Source organism: Bos taurus, chromosome 18, assembly GCF_002263795.3.
Source record: "Bos taurus isolate L1 Dominette 01449 registration number 42190680 breed Hereford chromosome 18, ARS-UCD2.0, whole genome shotgun sequence".
NCBI lineage: Eukaryota > Metazoa > Chordata > Mammalia > Artiodactyla > Bovidae > Bos > Bos taurus.
In genome coordinates, this window is record NC_037345.1 from 22,449,902 (window position 1) to 22,476,332 (window position 26,431).

Consider the following 26,431-nt stretch of genomic DNA (forward strand, 5'->3'; position numbering starts at 1 on the left):
GCTGCCCTTTCCTCCTCCAGGGTCTATTCCCAACCCAGGAATCAAACCCGCATCTCCTGCATCTCCTGCATTAGCAGGTGGATTGTTTACCACTGAGCTGCCTGGGAAAGCCCATTTATTGTAGCTACAATGTGCCAAACTCTGCTTTAGGCTCGGAGGATACAGCAATGAGTAAAACAGAAATTCCTGCCTTCAGAGAGCTTACACACACACACACATACACACATACACACACGGTATCAAGTGTTGTGGAGCAAAAAATGGGGCAGGAAAAGAAGACGGGGAGAGGGGAGCATGGGGTTGGATATGGAGGAAGGGGAGAAGCTGCTGTCTTCCGTAGGGCAATCTAGGAAGGCCTTGATCATTGGATTATGTTTAATCGATGACCTGAAGGAACAGGGGAATGAGCCACATGGATATTTTAGGGAAAGAGTTTTCAAAGCTGAAGAAACAGCAGATTTAAATACCTGAGAGTGTTCTTTGCCTGTTGAAGGAAGAAGAAATAAGCCAGTAGGACTGGATCAAAGTGAATAATGGGACAAATGGAAGGAGAGACCAGGAGTAGGGGTGGGGAAGGGGTAGGTCATGTAGGGACTTAAGGACCATTGTAAGAATTTTGACTTGGACTCCGTTTTTGTTTTTTTTAATTCTTTATTGAATTTGTTTTGCTCCTGTCTTATATTTTATTTTTTGGGGTGTAAGGTATGTGGGATCTTAGCTCCCCAACCAAGGATAGAACCCGCACCCTCTGCATTGGAAGGCCAAATCTTTAACCACTGGACCACCAGGAAGCACCAGGACTCAGCTCTTAAATGGGTGCAGAGCATAGATTCATCAAAAGACTGGGATGTGTGTGTGTTAGTCACTCAGGCATGTCGGACACTTTGTGACCCCATGGACTCTAGCCCGCCGGGCTCCCCTGTCCATGGGATATCCTTCATCAATTGGCACTCTGTTTCAGCCCGCCATTTTCTCACTCCACATTTGGACAGCCTTCCCCTGCCCACTGTTGGTTTCGGGCTCCACCGAGTTTTCTATGTGAGTGCTCTCGACCTATTAACGAATGTTCTTAAAGGAGAGAAGAGGAACAAAGGCCCAGTTAGCCTCATGTTCGGTATAAGGTTAAAATAAACTTGGGAGATGCTTCTCGGCCTCCAAAAACCAATTAAGCAGGTTACTCGCAAGTATTTCTAAGAACAGCAGCCCAGTGGAAAGAGACTGACAGGTGAGCAGATGGGAGAACCATCAACTCAAATTTATTTCACAGCTTACAACTCAAATGAGCATTCCAGAGTCAGAACAGCTGGCCTTTTATGCTGTAAGCCATTGTCCTTTGCTTTGCTCATCTCTTAAGAGTATGAGCGGGTTATGTGGCAGTGGCCGTCTGTCTGTCTGTCTTTGACTTTGCAGGGAAAAATCCTTTGTAGGAAATAAGCTCTTGATGTAAACCAGATTCCTCTGTAATGTCTGCTGCTTCCATGGGTTTTGAAGTTTCTAGATCCTGAAAATCAACGGCTTTGACCCCTTAGCTTTCATTTTCATAACTATATTCATTATCTCTGTGACGGCTATTATCTGATTCTAAGTAAATGGAATTTAACCGAATAGTCAAAAAGCAAAAATCTTCAGGTTTGCAAGAAGAAACATTTTTTTTAAAATGTTACAGTGCATCTGAAAATCACAGCTGTCTTGAATTTCTGATCGTAAGTTATTCTGGGAGCTTTCTGAAGTTTGAGACTGTCCCATGCAAACTTTACTTAAGTTTCAGGCAACGGGGGAAGTCGTGAAATTTGGAAAGGGTTATCTTTTGTCAATCATGGCCTTTTGTGGGGTACGGTGCTGACAGAGGATGGAGGAGAGACCGTATTCTATGGCTGAAAGGAGGGCTTGATACTACCCTGTGGGGATTTTGTTCCAGTAATTGCATCAAATCAGACCTTCTGCCATGTTGCAGGTATAGCATTAATATCACTCATTAAGTCATAGGGCTGTATGCTTTCCCTCCCAATGGCAGAATCACTGGCAGAATATATTTTCTTCCAAAGTGTTTGTTTTCATTGTTGCCCTTTAAAAATAATGAGTTCATTCTATTCCCTTGCAAGGAAAGTTACTCTAGACTGCTTTGAAATTGTATATCTTTTGTTGAGCACAGTTCTGCAGTGGTTCCATAGCTTTGTGTGCTGGGGAACCCAACCCGGCCTCTCTTAAAACTCCTAACCAAGCTGCCTCAGACCTGATTCATATAATCGTCCAGCCGATTTGACCTTTATATTGTTACCCTCAGCCAGGTAGAAGTCATGCCAGTTTCAGATGACCCTATCATGTGACCAGAGATCAAAGGTCAGCAGCTCCTAAACGTTCAGCTGTCAAGGTAGCCCATTCATCACTCTCATTATGTAACTGACAAGCCGACAAATGAAGCTGGGGATAAAATTGTTTTCTACGCTCCACCTCCTGGGCTTACACCCCAGTGGTGGGCCAAGCAGTCTCACATATTAAGTGGTTCCACGAGCCTGCCGGAGTCCCTGGAGTAAGGGGAAGGAGTCCAGGAGGCCTGTTCTCTGTGCTGGACCCTGAGAAGTCACCAGTTGCCTGCTTAGGGGGCCAAGCTGCAGGTCTACAGGAACCAATGCTAAGTCTGGTATCCTCTGAAATGGAGATGAATTTAATGTGAGTTCTCTATGGACCCAAAGAAACCCTTGTGTCCCCTCCCCACCCCACATATGACCTTCAGCATTTTTGTGGTCCTTCGTGGCAGGTTAAGATGATGTGTGTTTTTGCAGACTCGAAGTCTGAAGAGTCACATGCAGAAATTCACATCAACAGGACCTTCCTCTAGGGAGTCTAGCTTGGGGCCAGGTGCCTTCAGGAAACTTTTTAAAACCAGGATCCAAAATTATTCTTTTGATGTCTATATTTTGGAATATTACAAAGAACTGGAGATTAGGAATCAGACAATTTTGCCAAATCCCAACTCTGTCCTTTCTTGAGCTGTGAAAGCTTGGACAAGTTAGTTAATCTTCTGTACCTCCACTTCTGTTCAAGGACATGCATTTAATGAGAAGACTTATACAGTGTCTGGGCTTCCCTGGTGGCTCAGATCGTAAAGAATCTGCCTGCAGTGTGGGAGATGTGGGTTCGATCCCTGGGTTGGGAAGATCCCCTGAAGAAGGGAACGGCTATCTGCCCCAGTATTCTGGCCTGGAGAATTCCATGGACTGTAGAGTCCATTGGGTCGCAAAGAGTCGGACACAACTGAGTGACTCTCACTTTCACTTTTCACAGTGCCTGATGCTTAGTGTATATGATTGTGTGTGTGTTAGTCGCTCAGTCATGTCCGACTCTTTGCCATTCCCTTCTCCAGGCGATCTTCCCGACCCAGGGATCGAACCCACATCTCCCACACTGCAGGCAGATTCTTTACCACCTGAGCCACCAGGGAAGCCCAGTGTATATGATTGGCTATGTTTAATGTTTCTATTACTATTATTACTATTCCTTTGTTCTGAGAGGAGATGTCATCAGGGAAGCAGAAGCATGAAATAGAAATTCTTTATAGGATCTCCCATAGCAACAGAACCTCTGAAAAACCTCGTAAGGGCAGATGGGTAAGGAGATGGCAGGATTACACAGTGTAGTCATGTGGGTTGGGAGGAAGCCCTAGAGGAGGCAGCAGATTGTACTGTAGAAGGGAAAAGCATGTGCTGTCCTCCTGGGCCCTGAAAGAAAGAACAGAGATGCCTTTAAGGCCTATTAAATGGCTCAGCAAGCCATTCCATTGCCGAAAAGCATCCCTGACTTTTATACCAGCAAGAGGTCTTGGGACCTTGCCTTTTCCTCTCCTGACCTCTTGGAGGTACTATCTGAGCACCGTATCCCTCACCCCAGTGCTGCTCTTCTTTGGTGGAGCCTTCGCCCCAGGTCACAGGGGCTCTTTCAGTGATCCAGAGTGGGACAAAGCCTTGGTTCCATACACCAGGTGGGCCGGAAACCCCGGTCAAAGGGAATTTCTTTTTGGATCCCAGGTTGGAACTCTTGACACCCTGCTATTTATGGTTACTGGGCTACTTAATATATTAATATTATATTTCAGAGAAATTCTAGGTAATACTGGTGTTGAGGTGAAGAATTAGGAACTATGAGAACCACTGTTAACATAGAAAATGTAATGTTTGAGTTCCAAACAAGTGTGGGAAACAGCTGTTAATATTTACAGCAGCTGGGCTTTGCTTGGGTTATTCCCATCCCCTCCCAATGAGAGAACAGTATAGGATCAGAGTTGTTGTTGTTTACTCACTAGGTCATGTCTGACTCTTCTCGACCCCATGGACTGTAGCCCACCAGGCTCCATCCATGGGATTCTCCAGGCAAGAATACTGGAGTGGGTTGCCATTTCCTCCTCCAGGGGATCTTCCTGCTGCTGCTGCTGCTAAGTCGCTTCAGTCATGTCTGTGTGACTCCATAGACGGCAGCCCACCAGGCTCCCCCATCCCTGGGATTCTCACCCAAGGATTGAACCCGCATCTTCCGCATTGCAGGCGGATTCTTTACCACTGAGCCACCAAGGAAGCCCACACGTAAAGTACTGCTTGTCTTTAAACACTGGGATTACTCTGCCTGGCGAGACGTTTCTATTCTACTGGGCCTGGGGAGACTAAGAACAGAGAGCAGTCAAAGTCCCGGATTGATCTGAGCTCCATCCAAAGCGTAGAAGCCACTGAAGAAATTATTACTCCTTTACATTGTTATTTCCTACTTTTTGCACGCTGGTCCTGGCAGTTGGGTTTTGCAGGTTAAATGTATTAATCGATTTGATGTGACACGTCAGGATTTTCTACTTGAGTGAAGCCTCTTCAACTTTGGTGCTGGTTGACACTGTTTGAGGGAATGAATATATTCTGATGTGGCCAATATCCTGAAAAAGGCTTCTGTTTGATGTGAATCAGAAGGACGGTCAGCTCCTCAGCATGAATGAAAATTCCAGAAAAAAACTCGGACTTGGAGAAGAGTGTACTTTTTTTAGTCTTTGGTTATTTTCTGATGACGCTGTGAGTCTAAATTGTTCTAGTCTTTAAAAGTGTGATGTCTTTCACACTAGCTTTTTTTTTTTTTTTAATGCTTTCTTTTTAACGGCTACAATATGTTTCATTGTCTGGATACACATAGTTTATTCATTTTTTTCCCACACATTTTAAAGCGTTACAGGCCTCCCAGCCAATGTTGCCTGAGCTGTATTTTAAAAATAGGACTTGTATCACATTGGAAAGGGCTGTTACTGTTGTTTAGTCGCTAAGTCGTGTCCAACTCTTTTGCAACCCCATGGACTGTAGCCTGCTAGGCTCCTCTGTCCATGGCATTTGCCAGGCAAGTATACTGGAGTGGGTTGCTGTTTCATTATCCAGGGGATCTTCCCAACGCAGGGATCAAACCTGTGTCTCCTTCTTGGCAGGCAGATTCTTTACCACTGAGCCACCTGGGAAGTTGGAACGAACTATGGAGGTGTAATTCAACATTTGTGCAGTAGTCTACATATTTTAAAGGACTTTTATGTACATCGTTTAATTTTTATCTTCACCTAGTCCAGTGAAGCAGGGAAACACAGACTTCACACGGCAGTTGAGGAAACTAAGAGGTCAAGAAATTTTTCTCAGGGTCACCCCAGGAATACAGTTGACCCTTGAATAGATTTGAACTAAGAAGATTCCCTGATACATGGATTTTTAATAAATAAATATACAGTCAGACCTCTGTATCTGGATACATAACCTGAGGATACGGAGGGCCAGCTGAAAGGGATATGAGCATCCATGGATTTTGGTACCCAAGCAGGGGATTCTGGAATCAATTCCCCAAAAATACTGGGGGATGACTCTATATACCTGGGGGTGACTGTCTATACCCGTGGATAACTGTATAATTAGAAGTAGTTTAGGCTCTTAAAAGATAAAGGAGTGGGACTTTTCTGGTGGCCCAGTGGTAAATACTTCACACTCCCACCGCAGGGGGCATGCGTTCGATTCCTGTTTGGGGAACTAAGATCCCACATGCCACAAAGCACAGCCAAAAGAAAAGAAAGCTCTGTCAGAAGATGAAGGTGTATCTTTTACATCTATAGACAAAAGATACTTATGCTCTGAGAACCTCAAAGTCATTGGAATGAAGAGAAGAAAGTTTTATCAGTTCATTTGCTGTAATTATTTTTGTAGAAACATGACGAAAACATTTTGCTCCTTTCGTTCCCCTGAAATGGTTTGGAATCTCCTGAATACCTGAATTTGGCAGGAATAGCCAAGGAATCAGGGGATAGGGCCCATTTTGGTCCAAATGGGAATCCATGAGAAAGATGGAACATGGTAGAAAGGGTAGCCTACCAAATGTCCAGGGTCTGCCCATCCCCATGCTCTCCCACCTGCCACTGAATTAACCTTGCGTGAGGCAGCTCTCTTGTGAAACATGGTTCAAATGCCAACCTCTTCCTCTCTCAGGTTATTGTGAAATCAGTGCTGCGGGTTAAGATTCTTCAGGATGCTCAAACAACATGCAGAATGTACTTACTTTATCAGGAGTTACTCTCTTCTTTCACATTAAAGAATTCTCTCTTAGGAGTTTGTTTTCCTTGTCTCCTCAAGGCCTGTGCTTGGTAATATTTAATCCATTAAGTTCTAGTTTCTGGTACTTCTTTCTTTCTTTTTTTTTTTTTTTAATGCTTGCTTTATCCCAGTCCATCTTTTAGCAGGAGCCATTTGTTCCGAATTCTTGTCATTTCATCAAGCATACTTAATGGAAATGTTACCTGTCCTTCTTTATTTGTCGCAAAATTTAAGGACGAGGAGGAAGACCGTACATGTTTTCTTAAAATCAATGGCCAGCACATTACTGTAAAACCTATTGATTAAAAACACAAAGTATAATGTTAGTCATTTAGTCTGTGAAGTGATGCAATAAGGGAAGAAATTTATCCTCTGACTCTTGCATTAACCTTTTATTGACTGCTTGCATACCCATAATTAACACACACTTTAGCTAAAGTGGTTAATTTCAGCATGGCGACCAGTGCTCCCTAATGTAGCTGCCGTCCTGATGATCCAGATGGAAGTGTAGCCCTGGGGGAAATCAGCGAGCAGTGGGGCCCTGCATGAGTTACACCTGTGGGCGGGGACGAGGAGGGGACCTCTGGACAGTCGGCTCACAGACCAGCCAACGGGACACCTTTCAGCTGCTTCCTGTTTCGTCACTAGGTCATTCAGGGAGAACTCTTCCTCAGTAGCAGGAGTTTTGAGGGTGGCTTATAGAGTCCTTTGAATTGAAATAACGTGATTTTCGGAGGGAGAGAGATGATGTATATGTCATTTTCCTCTGCTCCCCTGGCAATGCTCCATAAAAGGAGCAGGGTTTTCTAAGTGAAAATGAAAGCCACCAAGGCTTCCCTGGTGGCTCAGATGGTAAAGAATCTGCCCGCAGTGCAGGAGACCCAGGTCGGGAAGATCCCCTGGAGAAGGAAATGGCAACCCACTCCAGTATTCTTGCCTGAAAAATCCCTCAGATGGAGGATCCTGATGGGCTACAGTCCACGGGGTCGCAAAGAGTCAGACACAACTGAGCAACATCACTTTCTTTCTTTTCTAAGTAGATCTAAGTTTATTTGTTAATCCAAAGCATTCAAAAGAGGATTTTTTTCTTAAGGATAGGAGTAGAGAGTACAAGGTGGAAAGGGGAAACTGTAACTTTCTTACTGTTGAGCTGAGTTTTTTGCTGTTTAGCTTGAGTTTCTTACTATTTAGCTTCTCTCCTCTGTAAGAAAAGAAACTGAAGTCACTCAGTGGTGTCTGACTCTTCTCGACCCCATGGACGGTAGCCTACCAGGCTCCTCCGTCCATGGGATTTTCAAGGCAAGAGTACTGGACTGGGTTGCCATTTCCTTCTCCAGGGGATCTTCCCAACCCAGGAATCAAACCCGGGTCTCCTGAGTTGTAGGCAGACGCTTTTACTCTCTGAGCCACCAGGGAAGTCATGTCTGTAAGAGATGGAACCAATTCCACTCAAACCACATGGCCAAGCATAGGGACGGGACAAATTCCCCATAGGAAAATTAGAATCTTCTTTGTGGCAAAGATGGGAATAGACACCAGACAGCCAATGTCCACCGCTGTTAGGATTCCTAAATCATTGCTTAAGAGAACTCAGGGCCCCTTGATTTTGCGAGAACCACAGAGTATTCACGCTGAGAAACCATCCAACTTCGTTTCCTGGAAATGCCAAGTCAGCCTGAAACAGCTGCCACTGAAGTAGTCCAATGCCAGTGCCTATTAAGAATTCTGGGTCTTCAGGAGCAACCGCTATGTCTTTTCTGCATCTCAGTAGTTTAGCCTGTCACTGGAGAGTTGCAGCAGCTTGCATACATAAGCCTTGGCATCCTGGAATGTCACATTGTGCTCGGATTCAGCCTCAGGCTTCATCTGATTCAAGCCAGAAAGAGTTGCTCTGGCTCTCCAGTTTCCCCCACAAAGAGCCAATCCAGAGGCCACCCCGCTCAGTTCGTTGAAGGGAGGGGACGGTCAGAGGAGCAACAGGCAGCCCCCTCATTGGCATCTCCTGTCGTCACTGGAGACACCAGTTCACTACTGGCAGGAGAAGTAACAATAGTGACAATTCAGTTCAGTTCGGTCGCTCAGTCGTGTCTGACTCTTTGCGACCCCATGAATCACAGCACGCCAGGCCTCCCGTAGTATTTAGTAATAATGTGCCAGGCGGTGTGCTAAGTACTTCACATGTGTTAATCCCTATAACTTTCACAACAAGCCCAGACGGAAGGTACTATCATTGTCGTCATCATTATTCTCATGTGACAAGTGAGCAACTGAGGTTTGGTGAGTTTAGGATACTCAAGATGTCAGGCCCCAGGGAAGTGGCAGTGCTGCGTGTCCAGAGGACACCTTCACCACTGTGCTTCCCCGTCTTAGGATGGGAGAGAGACTGAATGGTGGTTTCAGCAGGGGCTTCCCTGGGAGCTCAGCTGGTAAAGAATCCACCCGCAATTCAGGAGACCTGGTTCGATTCCTAGGTCAGGAAGATGCCCTGGAGAAGGGATAGGCTACCTGCTCCAGTATTCTTGGGCTTCCCTGGTGGCTCAGACGGTAAAGAATCCACCAGAAATGGGGGAGACGTGGGTTCGATCCCTGGGTCGGGAAGATCGCCTGAAGAAGGACATGGCAACCCACCAGTATTCTTGCCTGGAGAATCCCCATGGACAGAGGAGGCTGGTGGGCTACAGTCCATGGGATCACAAAGAGTCAGACGCAACTGAATGACTAAGCATAGTACAAGAAAATATGCCTTCAGGTCATTCTCAAGCCTTTCTTTTTCAGTCCCAGTATCTGGCATGGTGTTGAAGTAGACGGTATGACTTGAGTCAGAGCTGACTGTCCTTGTAGGTGGATACATGACCTCAACAGCACGCCCTCTGCGGAGCCCAGTCATGATCACTGACAAACTGGCAAGGAGCGCTGAGCATTAAAGGAAGAGTTATGTTTTTGTTTTGCGGCTTGCAAACTCTTAGTGTGGCATGTGGAATCTAGTTCCCCGACCAAGGGTCGAACTCGGGTCCCCTGCATGGAGAGCGTGGAGTCTCAGCCACTGGACCACCAGGGAAGTCCCTAAAGGAAGCTCTTTAAAGGCTCTTGAGGGGACTTCCCTGGTGGTCCAGTGGCTGAGACTCTGCACTCCCAGTGCACACGATGCAGGTTTGTTCTCTGGTCAGGGAGCTAAGATCCCACGTGCCTCGGAGCAACTAAACCCTAAATTAATGAACTCTAAACTACTGGAGTCCGTGGGCCACAACTAGAGGGTCCTTGCCCTGCAGTGAAATATCCCACATGACGCAGTGAAGATCTTGAGTGCCGCAACCAAGACCCAACACAGCCAAATAAATGAATAAATGAATATTTAAAAACAGTGATCTTGAAAGATCTAGATTAAGTGGCCCTAAAGAGCCCCAGCAAGGGGTTCTATCTCTAGTCCAGAGGGAGGCAGTGAGTATACACAGCTCCTAGCCTCTCAGGGCCAGCATGAGGAGGTAGTCCCCACATCAGTCAGCCCTTCCATCAGAAGAACAATAGTAGAAAATCAGAGCCACTTCACCCAGAAGAAAACTGGATGGGCTTCGGACGTGTGCAATACAGTGTCAGCAAAAGTCTGCAGGAGGTGTTCATATTTCCAATACTTTCTCAAAATGAGGGGGCCAAACCCATTTGACAGATGAAAAAGCATCTCTATTGACTTTGGACAAACCTTACACCAGCCAGGGTGGATCAGGACTTATCAGAGCCCTTTAATCTGCCAACCAGGATAATGTGTGCAGAGATCATTTCCCTGCCGTGAGATGGAAGTGCTCAATTTGGAATAACTCTCCCTCTCTGGTAAATTGAGCCTTACTCTCTGATTCCGAGGCCGAGAGACAGCGCAATTTAAAAAGCTTCGCAGAGTTCCTTTGTAATTAGTCGCAGCTTCCCTTGAATATTAATTTCTCCCCCATCCCTTTCATGTGATTTAGAGACTATATCTCTAGAACTGAAGTGAGCGGCAGCGTCTCAAACACCTATTATTATTAAGTAGTCTGTAGAACAGCCTCTGTTCTTCGGTGCTGTGTGGGCTTATCAGTGCAAACAGTTTAATATTTATGCTAAGAGGATTGTCAAAAGCAGCTTCTGTTGCTTTAATTCTTGTTTTAAATAAATAATGAGAACATTTAAACACATTACTCTTCTTGGGGCCCTGAGGTCAGCTAATCTTATTATTTATGAAGTGATGTGCTACATAATAGTACTTAGTGCATGTTAACAGACGCTATTATCAGGGCCCGATGCGGAGAGCCGAAGATATATTGGAATGTTATGTGTAATGTACGACGGATTGAGTGCACAGAATGCCGGTGGAGCAATTAACCACCCGAGAAAATAGGTGTAAAGTTGAAGTATGTTTTCCCATGGGGATCCCCTCACCATTAATAATTCCCCAGAGGAGAAGATGTCTTTTAGTTAGGAGCCTTCTCAACCATCAAGGCTTGGAAATAGGGTCGGGATGGTCCATTCTTTGATCTCTTCATAGTTAGTCCTACACGGAAGGCACATGATGGATGGGTAGGGCCACTTTTTTAATTGATTTAGAGGGTAAGGCCGAGAAGGTGGGGGTGGCGTGGGAGAGGACCAGGCAACTCTCCCAGATGTACTCAAGAGTAATTCTTTTTGGGGGCACGCACTGTCCCCGCCACGTACTCCAAGAGAACAGAGAAATTGTTCGTTTCTTATTGCAATCTGTGTTTTCTTCTCTCTGATCCTCATTTCTCAGATACATAAAGCCAAAGCCACCGAGTTTTCCCAGATCAATTTCCAGTAAGCTGGTCTCTTGGAGAGGTAGCTGCCTGCCAAGGTGTGACAGTGTGGCCCCAACTTTTTTCCTCCGAGGCTATAATTTAGTTGCATATGATAATTAATTTCTCTACTATTGATGAATAATCCATTTAATAAAAACCGTGATTTAAGTGTTTTCCTTAGGGAGTCACTCTTGCTAGCCTCTTAATTTAATTTTGTGGAAGTTTTCCCCACCTATTCATCAGTGGAAATGATTATTAACCTCTATTTGCATATATCCTTATAAATTGGTCTCTCCTTGGAGTGCCTTTTTCCGAGCACAGCAAGCTGGGACACTTGTAAATCTCCAGGATCTCTGAAGTCAATCCCAGTCTGTAATATTGTTTAATCTATTCTTGGATGTTTTAATGGCAGTAAATTCAATTTAATCTTTCCCAGTAATCTAGTAATACATGGAAATCCCACAAACATTTAAATCTGATAATGGTTTAATCACATACTTTAAATAACAGTCGAGATAATGAAAAAATAATTCACCATTTTAAAGGCAGAGTAACTGAATTTCCCCCCCATGATTGGCTTCTACAAAGCTCTTGAGAGAGAATACAAATCTGGGAATTGAAATAAAGAAGTTCCAGCCTCATCAAGAACAGTTCTTCCTTCTTAAAAACACACCTGCTTTCTGCCTCCCAAACTCATTTTTCCTTCCTCCTCATCACCACCATCACAGTGGATTGCCAAGGTTGCCCCAAGTTGCCTGAGTATGGGTCTTGCAGTCTTTTCTTCCTGGGAATTAACTGCCTATTCTTACTTTTCCAGGTGCCAGTCTCGAATTGCCCGAACTTTACCCGCTGATCAGAAGCCAGAATGCCGGCCGTACTGGGAAAAGGGTGATCCTTCGATGCCTCTGCCATTTGATCTCACAGAGATCGTTTCTGAACTCAGAGGTCTGCTTCTGGAAACCAGGCCCTAGAGGCAGAGCGCAGTCCTCAGGTGGAGGAGGAAAGGCTATTTTCAGTTCCTCTTCTCCAACCCTGTCGTGGGCTTAGGCAAGGGCGGTATGGGGTAGACTTGGCCTTGAGATTGTAGAAACTGTTGAGATGATAGAGAATGGCCTTGGAGATTGTTTCCAGTTGGGAACAATTAGGGAGTGGAACCCATGAAGATTAAAATGTTTGAAAATGACACAGTGTTATAGTGATTTGGTATTAAATTAAAAATACCCCAAAAATATAATACCCCCCCCCCAAAAAAAGAAACAAAAAACTATTCCCCACTTGGATTTTTAATGCAAGCTATTCCACTCCTGAGGCCTGGGGAGTGACCAGGGTGAACCTGGCCTTTGGCAGAACCTAACCTACTTTGCTCTTTCCCAAGCCTTTGCAGAGTCCCTACAGGGGATCTCTCCAGTCATGGAGGAGAAGATCAAATTTAGAGACGTTTAGCCCATTTTCTCAACACATCCTTCAGAGTCTCTGTGGTCCAATATGGTAGCCACTAGGTAGATGGGGCTTCTACCATTTAAATTCCATTTTAATTGTAATTAAAAATTCAGTTCTTCAGTTGCATGAGCCACATTTCAAGTGCTTAGTAGCCCAGGTGTGGCTAGAGACTACTGTGTTGGACACAGAACGTTTTCATCTTTGTAGAAAGCCCTCCTAGACGATACTTCTGTCAAAAGTTTGAGAGCGAGAGAGTCAATCTTCCAGTTCTCTGTAGCTGCTCTCCCCACCTGCAAAATAAATGAGAAGAGCAATGCCTCGTTGGAAAGTAGCCTCTTTCCCTTCTCTAAGGCAGCCAAGGTTGTGAGCCCTGTACTCTGCACACAGGAAGAGAGCAGTGTTGAAGATTAAAATAAAACTGACATCTTGTCTTTAGGAAGTTCCCCTGATCTAATGAAAGAGACAAAACTCTATTTACATTGCTTCTTGGATTTAACCAACACACTACATATTTGTTTTCCTTTAATTCCCCCATTCACACATAAGGGCTAGAATTGAGGCTTGAAGAACCCTAGTGCCCCATCCTGGTGATGCTGGAGCACCAGAGAAATGAGAAAGAGGTTAGAACTTGGGCTTTGGTTTTCGAGTGCCTAGATGCAAATGCCCACTGGCTTGTGATCTTTGAGTGTGACTGTGCCTCGGTTTCCTCATCTGTATAATGGGGATACTACAGGCACACTGATTCCCAAGGTGAAGATGAAATGAAATAATCTAGTTCCAGATTTAGAACAATCTCTGGTACGTAGATAAACACGCAGCAAATATTAGTAAAATATTATATATCAGTAAGCTGACCTGCTGTAGGCATTTTCCCCTCCCTTCCTCAATCTTGGTGCCAGTTTGTCTCATGATGCCATGAACCCACCTCTCGCTTTCGGGCCTGGCTTTCACCCTATGGTGGCCCCAGAAATCACAAGATTAGTCAGCCCCTCTCCCCAGCCTGTCGCTTTCTCTTGTCATCTGCAGTATTCGGGAAGCCGAGGAGCTTTTTCACCCATTCAGAGGTACCCTGAGAACTAAACTCTCCTGCCATCAGAATCTCACCGGTTCAAGGTTTGGGCTCATTTCTATAGAGTTTACCTCAGAGAGATCACATCACACAAGGCAGATGGGGTTTCACCATCTTGAGACTCTCAAATCTTAGATGAGTTCCCTGATGCCCTTAAGCCTCAGTCTCCTCATCAGTAAAAGATGAAGTGCTCCCTCTTACGGTTGCGGGAATGATGAAATGAAATCATGGAGGCAGGGTGTGCAGGGCAGCCTCGGGACCATATCGCCTCCTGTTTTATTTCACCCCCCAGAATGTTTGTTCCTTGTCATAGTTCATGAGGAGCCAGTATTTAAAAATGGAAGATTTCATATAACATAAAGTTGTGTGCGTCCTCTTTAAAATTCAGAGCACCCAGCAGCCTCCATCCTGACATGGCAGAGAGCTAGGTAGCATCCTCTTAGGTGGGGCCTGAACCCTCCATGGCCGCCGTCACTCCCAGTTACCATTTATTGTGAATCTGACCATCTTTACCCCTTCACGTCAGCACCTGCTTGCTTGCACCCGTAGAGTAGAAATAAATAATAACGTTGCGTGCTTACCCCCATATGTGTGTATTACTATCCAGCTATTGTTGTGGACTGCTTGTACTAATATGCCATGTACATCGTAAAACACGCATAAACAATAAAAATATTGAAAGGATGAGATAAGAAACCCAGAGAGTGCCTGCTCTGTTTCTCCTCTCGCAGGGGCAGGTGAGCATGCTTCCTGGGCCCGGCGGGGGCGGGGCGGGGCGGGGCGGGGCGGGGCGGGGCGGTGGGGTAGCAAGTGAAGAGTGTGCTCAGGGTCTTTCAGGTGGGGAAACAGCCAGTGTTGGAGAAACCACTTCCAGCTGCTGCTAAGTCGCTTCAGTCGTGTCCGACTCCGTGCGACCCCATAGACGGCAGCCCTCCAGGCTCCTCCGTCCCTGGGATTCTCCAGGCAAGAGTAGTGGAGTGAGTTGCCATTGCCTTCTCCAAAGCACTTCCAGGAGTGAATCCAAAAGGTGAGATCATGTTTTCTCAGAAGAAGTGGTGGCTTTCAATGAGCTTGAGCCCAGTGTGTTTGAGGATTACCTACGCTTGCTCTCGGAGAGGGGTAGGGTAGGTTTCAGACAGGTAGAAGGGGGAAGGGCAAGAGATGATTAAAAAAAGGGGTGGCTGGGGACACTAAGCTGACAATCAACTCAGTTCCTGCTCCTCCCCCGTGAACTACTGAAGGACTTTTCTGGGGACATGGGCCATGTGGGTAGTGGGGGCGGGGAGGAAGCTTTGCCCTGGTTCCACCTTTAGTCAGCAGTCGTCACTGCTACCTGTAAGGCTTCCCCATCCCCTGGTCCCAGCTATCATCAGAAAGTTATCTGAAGAGATAGGTCCCTTTCTGCTAAGATGCTACTGACTTTCCCTCCCACAGATGTTTCTTGACCACCTACTGCACCTCAGGGGCGTGGTGAACCCTGGACGTCCAAGGAGGTCCCTGCCTTCCAAGGGCTCCCGTGTACCGACCCCCATGCAGGAGTGGGGGATGTGGTAACCCCAGTAGGAACTTAACTCTATAGTGGGGAAACAGTCAGCCTGCAAATAAACAACACGATGGTTTCCAATCATTTTCAATACCAGGATGGAAACCCATAAGGCAAGGGGACAGAGCATAGCTGGGGACTGAGGAAGGATGACTTGGCTTAGGAAGTCCAGGAAAGGGGGTGATGAGGGAAGAGCTTCCCAGGAAAGGGAACAGCAGGTACAAAGGCCCTGAGGCTGGAAGGTGCTTAGAGTGGGAAGATCAAGGAAGAGAAAGGACCACGATGGCTGAAGCAAAGAAACAAGGCCAAGGAGGGAAGGAGATGCAGGTAGGGCGGAGGCGGGACCAGCCTTTGAATGTGATTCTCAAGTGCCCAAGAAGCACGGAAGGCTCTATGCAGGAGGGTGGGGGTCATTGGTGTGAAAGTCTCACGCTTCCAGATCATTGCCTGGTTGCTCTCTGGATTCCAAAGGGTCTCAGTCTGAAGGCACGGCTTTCTAACCAGGAATTTCCCTATTCCTAGGGCCAGGTGGAGAAGATGTCCTGCCAGCTCCTCCAAGAGCATGAGGTGGCACCCCATCCTCCTGTTGCTTCACTTCCAGCAGCACCCACAACTTTGTGTCCACTCCGCCCCCCCTCTTTCACAGGCAGCCTCTGCTCAGGGGAGTTCACTAGAGAGAAGGAGGGGGTGGTCATGGCATGGCTTGTGACACAATTTTAGTAATAAGCTTCCAAATCCATCACTAACCAAACCGAGGTGTGCTAGAAATGATTCCATCACCCTATTAAATGGACACACCACGTTCAGTAGTTTTTTGGTGTATATTTCGAGGGAAAGTATTTTGGAAAGCAACATTTTTTTTTCTTTCCTAATCTAGTTAAGGCTGATTTTTACCACTGGGCAAATTGCATACATTTGGATCTATGCCATGCTAAATACTGTTTATTTTGGAGATCTGTCAGAGGCAAGCCCATGGAAGACGGGGCAGGGGGTGGGGGTTCTTATTTGAAAAGGCAATTCTCATCCAAACAGATTGAGAAGGACCGAGGAGCAGTGCGGATTAAAATGCGCTGAAGTGGTAATGCCGTTCATCCAGTTTGCCTTTGTTACTTTGTGATTAAATGGTATTTTTAATTAAGTTTCATTGGGAGCCATAGGTATGGCAGTGGTGAAATCAATTTGACAACCATAAAGGGGGAGGGAAGGCCCAGGAGTGTTGTAATGATTGTGGCTGCAGGGAGAGCCGGGCAGCTCTGAGAGGCTGGGGTGAGGAAGGGGAGAAGCAGGGGAGGGGGAGGAAGGAGCAGGCAGCCAGGGATGACTTCCTGCACGATGCCCAGGGCTCCCGTGGCTGCTGCTGCATCTGCGGGGCTGGTTGTAGGGATTATCGGGAAAAGGGGTACACCTGGCTCTCTCGATTACCCAAGTCCCACCCCCAGACCCTGTGCTGTAGCCTCACCCCAGCCTTACTCCTGAACAGGGCTGACCCACCAATCTTCAGCCCATCCCCTTCCTTTCTCCCCATAACCTGTCAAGGCAATACAGTCTATTAACATTATCCAGGTTGTTATGCAATCACGGTCGTGTCCAACTCTTTGCGACCCCATGGGCTGTAGCCCGCCAGGCTCCTCTGTCCATGGGATTCTCCAGGCGAGAATACTGAAGTAGGTTGCCATGCCCTCCTCCATGGGATCTTCCCAACCCAAGGATCAAACCCATGTCTCTTGAGTCTCTTGCATTGGCCGGCAGGGTCTTTACCACTTTGCACCTGGGAAGCCTGTTATCTCGGTATCAAATGTGATGGTAACATATCGTTCTGGAACTAAGTAGGAGATACAGCGTGAACCACTGGGGTGACAGGATAGGCCAACCAGTTAGGCGTTACAAAAACAAAGACTGGATCACAGGGAGCCCCCAGATCCTCTTCCCATGATTGCACACCCCTGCTCTGTATCCAGTTACCATGGATCAGATTTTCAGAATCTTCTGATTCCTGGATGTCAGGAGAGTCTTTTGGTTGCAGAGTCCTGATTCTGTGTGTATTCCTAAGGCTAGCCTTTGTTTTCTTATCTGCAAAATGGAAACAATTGTAGTATATCTACCACCTGAGGTTGTCATGAAGATTAAGATGTTGATGTGCACAGAGCATGCCTCCGGCCCTGGTTGGGTCTTCAGTGACATGCCAGCTCTAATAATTATGATCCCAGTTTCTTGTGATAACAGTTGTAGCTTCATGACTGGGGCAAATCCCTTGACCTCCCTGTGATCCAGTCTTTGTTTCTATAACACCTAGCCCTTTAAACCATCCTGCCACCATAGTGGTTCACACTAGTCTCCTACTTAGTATCAGAATAATATGTTACCATCCCATTCTATCCCATTTTCCTCTCCCAGCTTCCACTTTTTTTCTTTTTCTCTCAGCAGATGGTGTGGACCTTTTTATAAATGAGATGCTCTGAAAAATGATTCCCTCATACTCCCCATTACTACAACGGGATTAGGTCACCCCCTTGCAATTTTAGATCTGCTTTAAAAATTCTCGCCATCACCTTTTAATAGATGATCTGTGTTCAACAATTGTTTATTGACTCTGAATGTCTAAGTACCAGGGTCTGTCTCTTGCCAGGGGAAGGAAGCATTAATTAACTCCCAGCATTAGATTCAGTGATTCTTTTCCAATGATGCAGTTCGTGACTTTTGCTTGCATTTTCTTTTCATCAGTCCTGAAAGAATTGAGGGAAAATAGTTCCGCTGCACATGTGTGTCAAGCTAAATGGATAACAGCAGATACAGATCTGTTTGCCTGTCTGCACTTGCCTTTAGACAAAATTCATCAATTTTACAAAAGCCACTGACTAAACATGGCACCAATACAAATAAGTGCTTCTAGCATGCGGGTTTTCCTGTTGTTTTTAATCTGGTAAAGTGCTGTAGCTTCCTGCTGAGGGATGGGAAGTGCTGGCTTAGGACAGCGCTGCCACAGATGGAGACCAAAAGGTGAAGGCCGTTTTCCGGGAAGTGTAGGAAAAGCCCAGTGGTTCCGGACTTGGTGTGCTGGAGACCATCCCAGACTGCTTGGTTAATGACTGCTACAGGAAGCGGATTCCGGCTCTCATATTCAATATTCCACAGAGACCATATGTTAGCCACCCTTTGGTTGTGCTGAGGTCTCAAAGGTACCCTGCTTGCCCTTCCCAGCTTCTGAGACAGAGCCAGAGGATATACAGGAAACCGACAGGAAAGTTCACCAGCGCTATGAGGCCAGCACCTCTCCCGCCAGAGACAATGTTTAGAAGGACCTTGTCAATACCAAATGTTAGTTGCTCAGTCGTGTTCGACTCTTTGTGATCCCACAGACTGTAGCTCATCAGGCTCCTCTGTCCATAGGATTTCCTAGGCAAGAATACTGGAGTGGGTTGCCCTTCCCTTCTCCAGGATATCTTCCTGACCCAGGGATCAAACCCAGATCTGCTGCATTGCCAGCGGATTCTTTACTGTCTCAGCCACCAGGGAAGCCTGTGAATACCAAAGCCCTAGGCAAATCCAAAGAAGGAGGATTATTATTATTTATTTTGTGAGATCAGTTTCATTTGGATGCGTAATGGAAGAGTTTGTGTACGTTTATCACTTCTGATCAGGCAAAGCCAGTTTGACACTTAGTGACCTTTTGAGGTCACAAAAAAACTCCCTTTTGAGGCCACAGCAAACAGCCAGAGCTTGGCTGCACTTTCACAAAAACAGTCTTGAAAAATACTGGTAAGGCCACTTTTAAAACTTTTTCAGACACCATGAACCCCGAGAAAACACCTTTCCAGAGTGAAGAACTGTTCAGTCCTTGCTAAAATAATCTTGGGTCCTCGGGACACATAGATACAGAGAGCAGACATTCATTTGTTACTTTGCAAATTGGCCATTCCCAGCTTAGAATGCTTTTTATCTTTTCAAACAGGGAATTGAGTTTTTCCACTTTGGAGCAAGTGCAGTTAACCTACCAACCTCGGAGCCCCAAAAGGGCTGAGTCAATTTCTCAGGGCAACTCGAGCTCCAGCTCGTAACTCATCCAACTCAGAGAACGGTACCCCTGGTCACCCTCCCACCCCCGCCCCCGCCCCCGCCCCTCAGCTCTTCAGACAGAGATTTCCAGTTGATTACCCCTTGATTAGAGCCCAGAGAGAGGCAAGCCAGGTATATAGGATTCCCATTGTCCTTCCCGCCTCTGCTCCCGACCAGGGTCAGGCCGAGAGGGCTCTTGGTGAACACTGAACAATCAAGCCCTGTTTACCATGGACGTTTAGTTTTCTTTTCTCAAAATCAAAACAGAGTTTAGTAGGCAGCGTTATTTCATACATGCCTCTTGATCAATGGAATGATCTGTCAGAAGCCATTAAAGCCCCCATTAGCTTGAATGCATTCAAAGCTAAACTATTGGATCATTTAAGGGCCGCGGTGATTGTTTTTAATATACTGTACATTGATTTCTCCCTGTGAGCGGCAACATAAGTTTGAAACTAACTGTGTATGACTAAGGCTTCATTTGCTGTCTCCAGTCCTCTGTGACAAGCATGGTTTCACTTCGACCAGAAATGTCTGTGTATAGTTTTTAAAGAGATGCAGACCCTGGTAGATTTCCCAAGGTTTAGACTGAGTTGAGTTTTTTTTTTTTCCTTTCCCAAGCTTTCTCCCATTTCTTTGTGCCCACTCAGTGAGCTGGGCGTGCAGAATGGGAGAACCATCCCTGCCAGGGATCTCAAGTGAAAGGCAGTGGGGGAAATTTTTCTGAAAGCATGAAGTCCCAGTCGAGGCCAAAATCGAAGTGAATTTGACAGCCTTGGGCTGACGAAAGTCTGTGGCCAGCGCAAAGCAACAGAAGTGTGGCAGTGTCGGGGCATCCTTGCTGGGGCAGAGGCAGCACATACCGCCATCTCTTGGTAGGTTGACCCTTCCTTAGCCAAAATGGATTCTTCTAACACTCACTCACTGATTCCTTCCTAAATACCAGACTCTGTGCTAGGGGTCATCTGGCTCCCAGGTGGTGCTAGTGGTAAAGAACCCATCTGCCAGTGCAGGAGACATAAGAGACATGGGTTCGATCCCTGGGTCGGAAGGAGGGCATGGCAACCCATTCCAGTACTCTTGCCTGGAGAATCCCATGGACAGAGGAGCCTGGTGGGCTACAGTCCATGGGGTTGGATGCCACTTAGGGACTTTAATTTCAGTTCTTCTCTTTCAAGAATAAAAGAGTATTTTAGTCAAAGAAGCAAGGCATGTATCCCAAAGAAAAGTTTTCATATGCTGTACCTGTTTGACAAATGAGGCAATTAAAGTCTGGATGAGAGAAATTAAATTATTTAAGAATTACAGAAGTGGGTTTTCAAGTTTCTGGTTCAGTTCAGTTGCTCAGTCATATCTGACTCTTTTTGACCCCATGAGCTGCAGCACGCCAGGCCTCCCTGTCCAACACCAGCTCCCAGAGCCCACCCAAACTCATGTCCATTGAGTCCGTGATGCCACCCAACCATCTCATCCTCTGTCGTCCCCTTCTCCTCCTGCCCTCAATCTTACCCAGCATTAGGGTCTTTTCAAATGAGTCAGCTGTTCACATCAGGTGGCCAAAGTATTGGAGTTTCAGGTTCAACATCAGACCTTCCAATGAATACCCAGGACTGATCTCCTTTAGGATGGACTGGTTGGATCTCCTTGCAGTCCAAGGGACTCTCAAGAGTCTTCTCCAACACCACAGTTCAAAAGCATTAATTCTTCGGTGCTCAGCTTTCTTTATAGTCCAACTCTCACATCCATACATGACTACTGGAAAAACCATAGCCTTGACTAGATGGACCTTTGTTGGCAAAGTAATGTCTCTGCTTTTTAATATGCTGTCTAGTTTGGTCATAACTTTCCTTCCAAGGAGTAAGCGTCTTTTAATTTCATGGCTGCAGTCACCATCTGCAGTGATTTTGGAGCCCCCCCCCCCAAAAAAAAATCTCTCACTGTTTCCACTGCTTCCCCATCTATTTGCCATGAAGTGATGGGACCAGATGCCATGATCTTAGTTTTCTGAATAATGAGCTTTAAGCCAACTTTTTCACTCTCCTCTTTCACTTTCATCAAGAGGCTTTTGAGTTCCTCTTCACTTTCTGCCATAAGGGTGGTGTCATCTGCATATCTGAGGTTATTGATATTTCTCCCGGAAATCTTGATTCCAGCTTGTGCTTCCTCCAGCCCAGCGTTTCTCATGATGTACTCTGCATATAAGTTAACCAAGTTTCTGGTATATCTTGAGATTTAGAAAGAATATGAACATTCTTTTCGGAGGTGTCTGTGCTGGGTCTTCGTGGCCACACATGAGCTTTCTCTGGTTGCGGTGAGCAGGGCTACTCTGCATCACAATTTGCGGGCTTCCCATTGGGTGGCTTCTCGTTGTGGCGCACGGGCTGTAGGGCACACGGGTTCAGTGGTCTTGGTGCACTACTAGTAGCTGTGGAATCTTCCTGGATCAGGGATCAAACCCGTGTCCCCTGCATTGGCAGGTAGAATCTCAGTCACTGGGCTACCAGAGAAGTCCAATATGGACTTTCTCAAATCTACCTCCCAAATAAACCTTAGATATGGGGAAGAAGAACAAGGATAAGATTAGCCTACCCCTCCAATTGCACCCCAGAAGGGAGAAGTTTTCTGAAGTCTAGAAAATAGTTCAGTTCAATCACTCAGTCATGTCCAACATTTTGTGACCCTATGGACTGCAGCACACATGGCTTCCCTGTCCATCACCAACTCCCAGAGCCTAATCAAACTCATGTCCATCATGTCGGTGATGCCATCCAACCATCTCATCCTCTGTTGTCCCCTTCTTCTACTTTCGATCTTTCCCAGCATCATTTCCAATGAGTCAGTTCTTCACATCAGGTGGCCAAAGTATTGGAGTTTCAGCTTCAGCATCAGTCCTTCCAATGAATGTTCAGGACTGGGTGTCAAGCCCTCCTCCAGAGGATCTTCCCAACCCAGGGATCAAACCCACATCATGTCTATTACTTACTAATTACTCAACACATGTAAAAGATGATGATAATTCTTGCTATAGCACCCCAACGAAAACACTCATGCCAAGGCCACTGTCTATACAGCAGCATGGGAAAAAAAAAACATTCAAGGGCAATACCGTTGCCCTAGTAGACTAGTAGCAAGAGCTGTGTTTCTTCTTGAATTAAAGGAGCTTGAGTGGGGCAGGCAGGGGACAAGGGCAAGCCATCCCAAGGGTGGAGCCACTGCCTGTCTTTCAGGGTCAGGCATCTTATTTAAATGGAGGGCAGGCCTGCAGGAGAGCGAGCTGCAGGCTCATCTTCCTTCAACAGATAGATAAAGAATCGTTTCTGAGCGCTCCCTATCTCTCTTGCTCCTGTAACACTGCTAAGGTTATTCTAATGCCTCATTAGGAGAGGCGGTGATCTGGTCTATGATTTTTTTTTTTCGTGAAGGTGGGTGGCAGGAAGCAGGAGGGGTGGACCTGTGCTTTCTAACTTACACGACTGACTAATGTGTCATTATAAAGGATCAGAAAAACACAGCTGCTGCTTATTCTGTGGTTGAACTTATCACCCCAAAAGCTCTGGTGGCTTATAGAGTTTTATGAAGGAATTCACAATTTATCATTTTTGCTCAGACTGTTACCATTGTAACGAAGTTGCAAGGTGAGTCTAGCTGTCCATAGATTTCTCCTCCATCTGGTGTGCTGGCAGGTTCCTGTTGCCTCCTTAAAGCTTCTGCATTTTGCCCTACCATCCAAACTCTCCAGGAATGCCCTAGGTCTTTCCTGTCGCACTAATCTCTTGCCATCTGAATCCCTGAGTCACTTATAAACCACTCTGTTTTCATTTGTTGATCATTTCCATTTGTTCTGCCACCAGCGTGTTTATAAATACTATTTCACTTTGTCAAATTCAGTTTCCATATTGGACTATGAAATACCAGAAGGCAGAGCTCACAGGATCTGATCTTTATACTTCATTTTATTAGGCTCCATAACACTCAGAATCACACTTAATCTCTCCCAAAGCATTTAATATTTATTAGCTATCAATCCAGCTAACTTTTATCTGACACATAATAGATACTCAATAAATGTGTGTTGACTGGCTGTTTGCTAGAGGAAAAAAATCTATCATCATCCTCCCCTGCTTTAAAATCCACCCCCAACCCCCCAGGCCCCCTTCCCCTAAGATTTTTCTGACCACAGCTTACAAGGCTATTTGAAATTTACCCGCAACTTCTCTCTCCAACTTCATCTCCCCAAACTTACTTCTCACCTTGTTCCAACCACACCTAATTTTGCACGATGTCCTGAGTCCTCCCATGGCTCTGGCTCTGCATCTAGGTGAGTGGCCTTGAACATGGTGGGACTTAGCAGTGGCTCAAATGGTAAAGCATCTACCTGCAATGCAGGAGACCCGGGTTCATTCCCTGGGTCTGGAAGATCCCCTGGAGAAGGAAATGGCAACCCACTCCAGTACTCTTGCCTGGAAAATTCCATGGACAGAGGACCCTAGTCAGCTACAGTTCATGGTGTTGCAGAGAGTCGGACACGACTGAGCAACTTCACTTCACTTCAATTGGTTAAAGCTGAGAATGGGTGGAGCTGGGGAGGATTTGATCAACAAAATCTGTGTCCCCAAGAGGCATTTGATCAAGGAGACACTGATATGATAGCCAAGCATCTGAGACGGTGGTTGGGACATGGCAGCAGGGACTATATGGGGCCTTGATTCTGCCTCAGATTAAAGGGAACAGAGAAGGCACCCCAGGAAGCAGCAGACAAACCTCCCATGCGAAGTCAAGGCCCAGCCAAGTCGTGCAGCATTCAGTATAGGCATCCAGGGCCAGTGCAGTTCTGAGAGCAAGAGCACAAAAGACACGTGCCTTGGCCAATGATACTGAGGGAAGACTGGAAGACCTCAGTGGACATGGACTTGGGGCGCTGGACTTGGGTCAACAAGACTAATTTCAGATCCCATTGACCTGGGATCATTAGGCTACTCTACAAATAACAGCAGTGTCATATCATAACCATTTACTCAATTCAATTCTCCAGGCATAGCAAACACACACAAAGCGAAGGGCAAAACAACAGAATGATTCCATTAAGTGGCAGTCAGCAAGTGCCCAGCCTGGAGGGTGAGCTGGGGGGCAAGAATCCTGTTTTCTCTTTGGGGAAGGCACCACATGGCTTCTAAACACAGTCAGTTACTTCACCTGGAGCTTAACTGAAGAGACACGATCTGTTCCAGCAATGGGGAGGCAAAGCTGCCTAAATATTTGACCAGAGAGAACTTACCAGTGGCAAATAAGCTCATGAAAAGATGGTCAATATCATTAGCCATCAGGCAAATGCACATTTAAACCACTACACACCTATAGGAATGGCTATAATTTTATAACACCACTTGCTGGGAAGGATGTAAGAAGCTGGAGCATCAAAAATAGCTGGTGGGAATGTGAAATGGTACAGCCACTCCAAAAAAAAGAATTGGGCAGTTTCTTATAAAATGAAACAGGAAATTAACCATAGGACCCAGCAACCATACTCAATCATTTATCCCTGAGAAATAAAGCCTCTACTCCTAAAAATGTACATGACTGTCCACAGCTTTATTCATCATAGCCCAAACTGTAAAGAAACTACAAAGGATGTAATTTGGGTGTATCCACATCATGGAATACTTCTAAGCAATAAAAAAGGAATTACCTATTGATACACACACCAACTTGAATGGATCTCCAGAGAATTGTGCTGAAAAGCAACAACAACCAAAAAGTCTAATCTCAAATGGTTATATGCTATATATGTATGCAAACCAATGATTTCACTTCTTAAATAACCTTGAACTATCAAAAGTATAGAACTGGAGGGCAGATTGGCGGTAGCCAGAGGTCAGGGATGGGAAGTAGCTATCAAGGAGCAGCATACAGGCAGACTCGTGATGACCAAAGAGTTCTGTATCGACGGAAGAGTTCTGTATCTCGATGCTGGTGGCGGGGATTTTATGAATCTACACATGGGAAAAAATTGTGCTTACTGTTTCTACATGCACACGCAACTGTTGGAATCTGAATGATTCCGTGGACTGCAGCACTATCAGTTTCCTGGTTTTGATATTACAGGACAATTTGATATTGTATTACAGTTATCTAAGATGTTACAATCCTGGGGAACTGGCTGGAGGGCACACAGGACCTCCCTGTATATTTGGGGTGGGGGGGGGCAACTTCCTGAGAATCTATCAGTTCAGTTCAGTCGCTCAGTCGTGTCTGACTCTTTTCGACCCCTTGAATTGCAGCACGCCAGGCCTCCCTGTCCATCACCAACTCCTGGAGTGCACTCAGACTCACGTTCATGGAGTCAGTGATGCCATCCAGCCATCTCATCCTCTGTCGTCCCCTTCTCCTCCTGCCCACAATCCCTCCCAGCATCAGAGTCTTTTCCAATGAGTCAACTCTTCACATGAGGTGGCCAAAGTACTGGAGTTTCAGCTTTAGCATCATTCCTTCCAAAGAAATCCCAGGGCTGATCTCCTTCAGAATGGACTGGTTGGATCTCCTTGCAGTCCAAGGGACTCTCAAGAGTCTTCTCCAACACCATTGTTCCCAAATAAAAAGTTAAAAAAGAAACTGGTCCAGTATTGTATGAGAGGGGAGAAGGTGAGCACTCCCTTGACAAGAATGGAAGAGGCCCTTGGGCCTGACAACACCCCCACAGTTAAGGCATTGCCACCTGCTTCGTGGCGTCTAACCACTGCTTTTGTAGAGAATAGACTTGTGGGAGCAGTGAGGGAAAGTAGTGAGAGTTATGAATTGAGAGAGCAGCATTTCCATATATATATATATACACTACCAGTGTGAAATAGCTAGCTAGTGGGAAGCATAGCACAGTGAGCTCAGCTAGGTGCTGTGATGACATAGAGGGCCGGGGGTGGGGGTGGTGGGAGAGAAGCTCAAGAGGGAGGGGATATATGTATAC

General features: G+C 46.0%; 1 protein-coding gene and 1 non-coding gene across 4 annotated transcripts in view; both read left to right on the top strand.

The window, feature by feature from the left end:
* The window catches only part of FTO (FTO alpha-ketoglutarate dependent dioxygenase), a 423,982-nt gene extending 409,409 nt beyond the window's left edge, over positions 1 to 14,573 (top strand). For all 3 annotated transcript variants that reach the window (XM_059876983.1, XM_010814570.4, NM_001098142.1), the window contains one exon: positions 12,186 to 14,573. In XM_059876983.1, the coding sequence (XP_059732966.1) occupies positions 12,186 to 12,339 (154 nt within the window). In that variant the 3' untranslated portion in view covers positions 12,340 to 14,573. The remainder of the gene's footprint in view (positions 1 to 12,185) is intronic.
* An 11,517-nt stretch (positions 14,574 to 26,090) lies between these two features.
* Positions 26,091 to 26,215, top strand: LOC112442444 (U6atac minor spliceosomal RNA). The gene has a single exon (XR_003030538.1). It is a non-coding gene; the product is annotated as a U6atac minor spliceosomal RNA (small nuclear RNA).
* Positions 26,216 to 26,431: the final 216 nt, after the last annotated feature.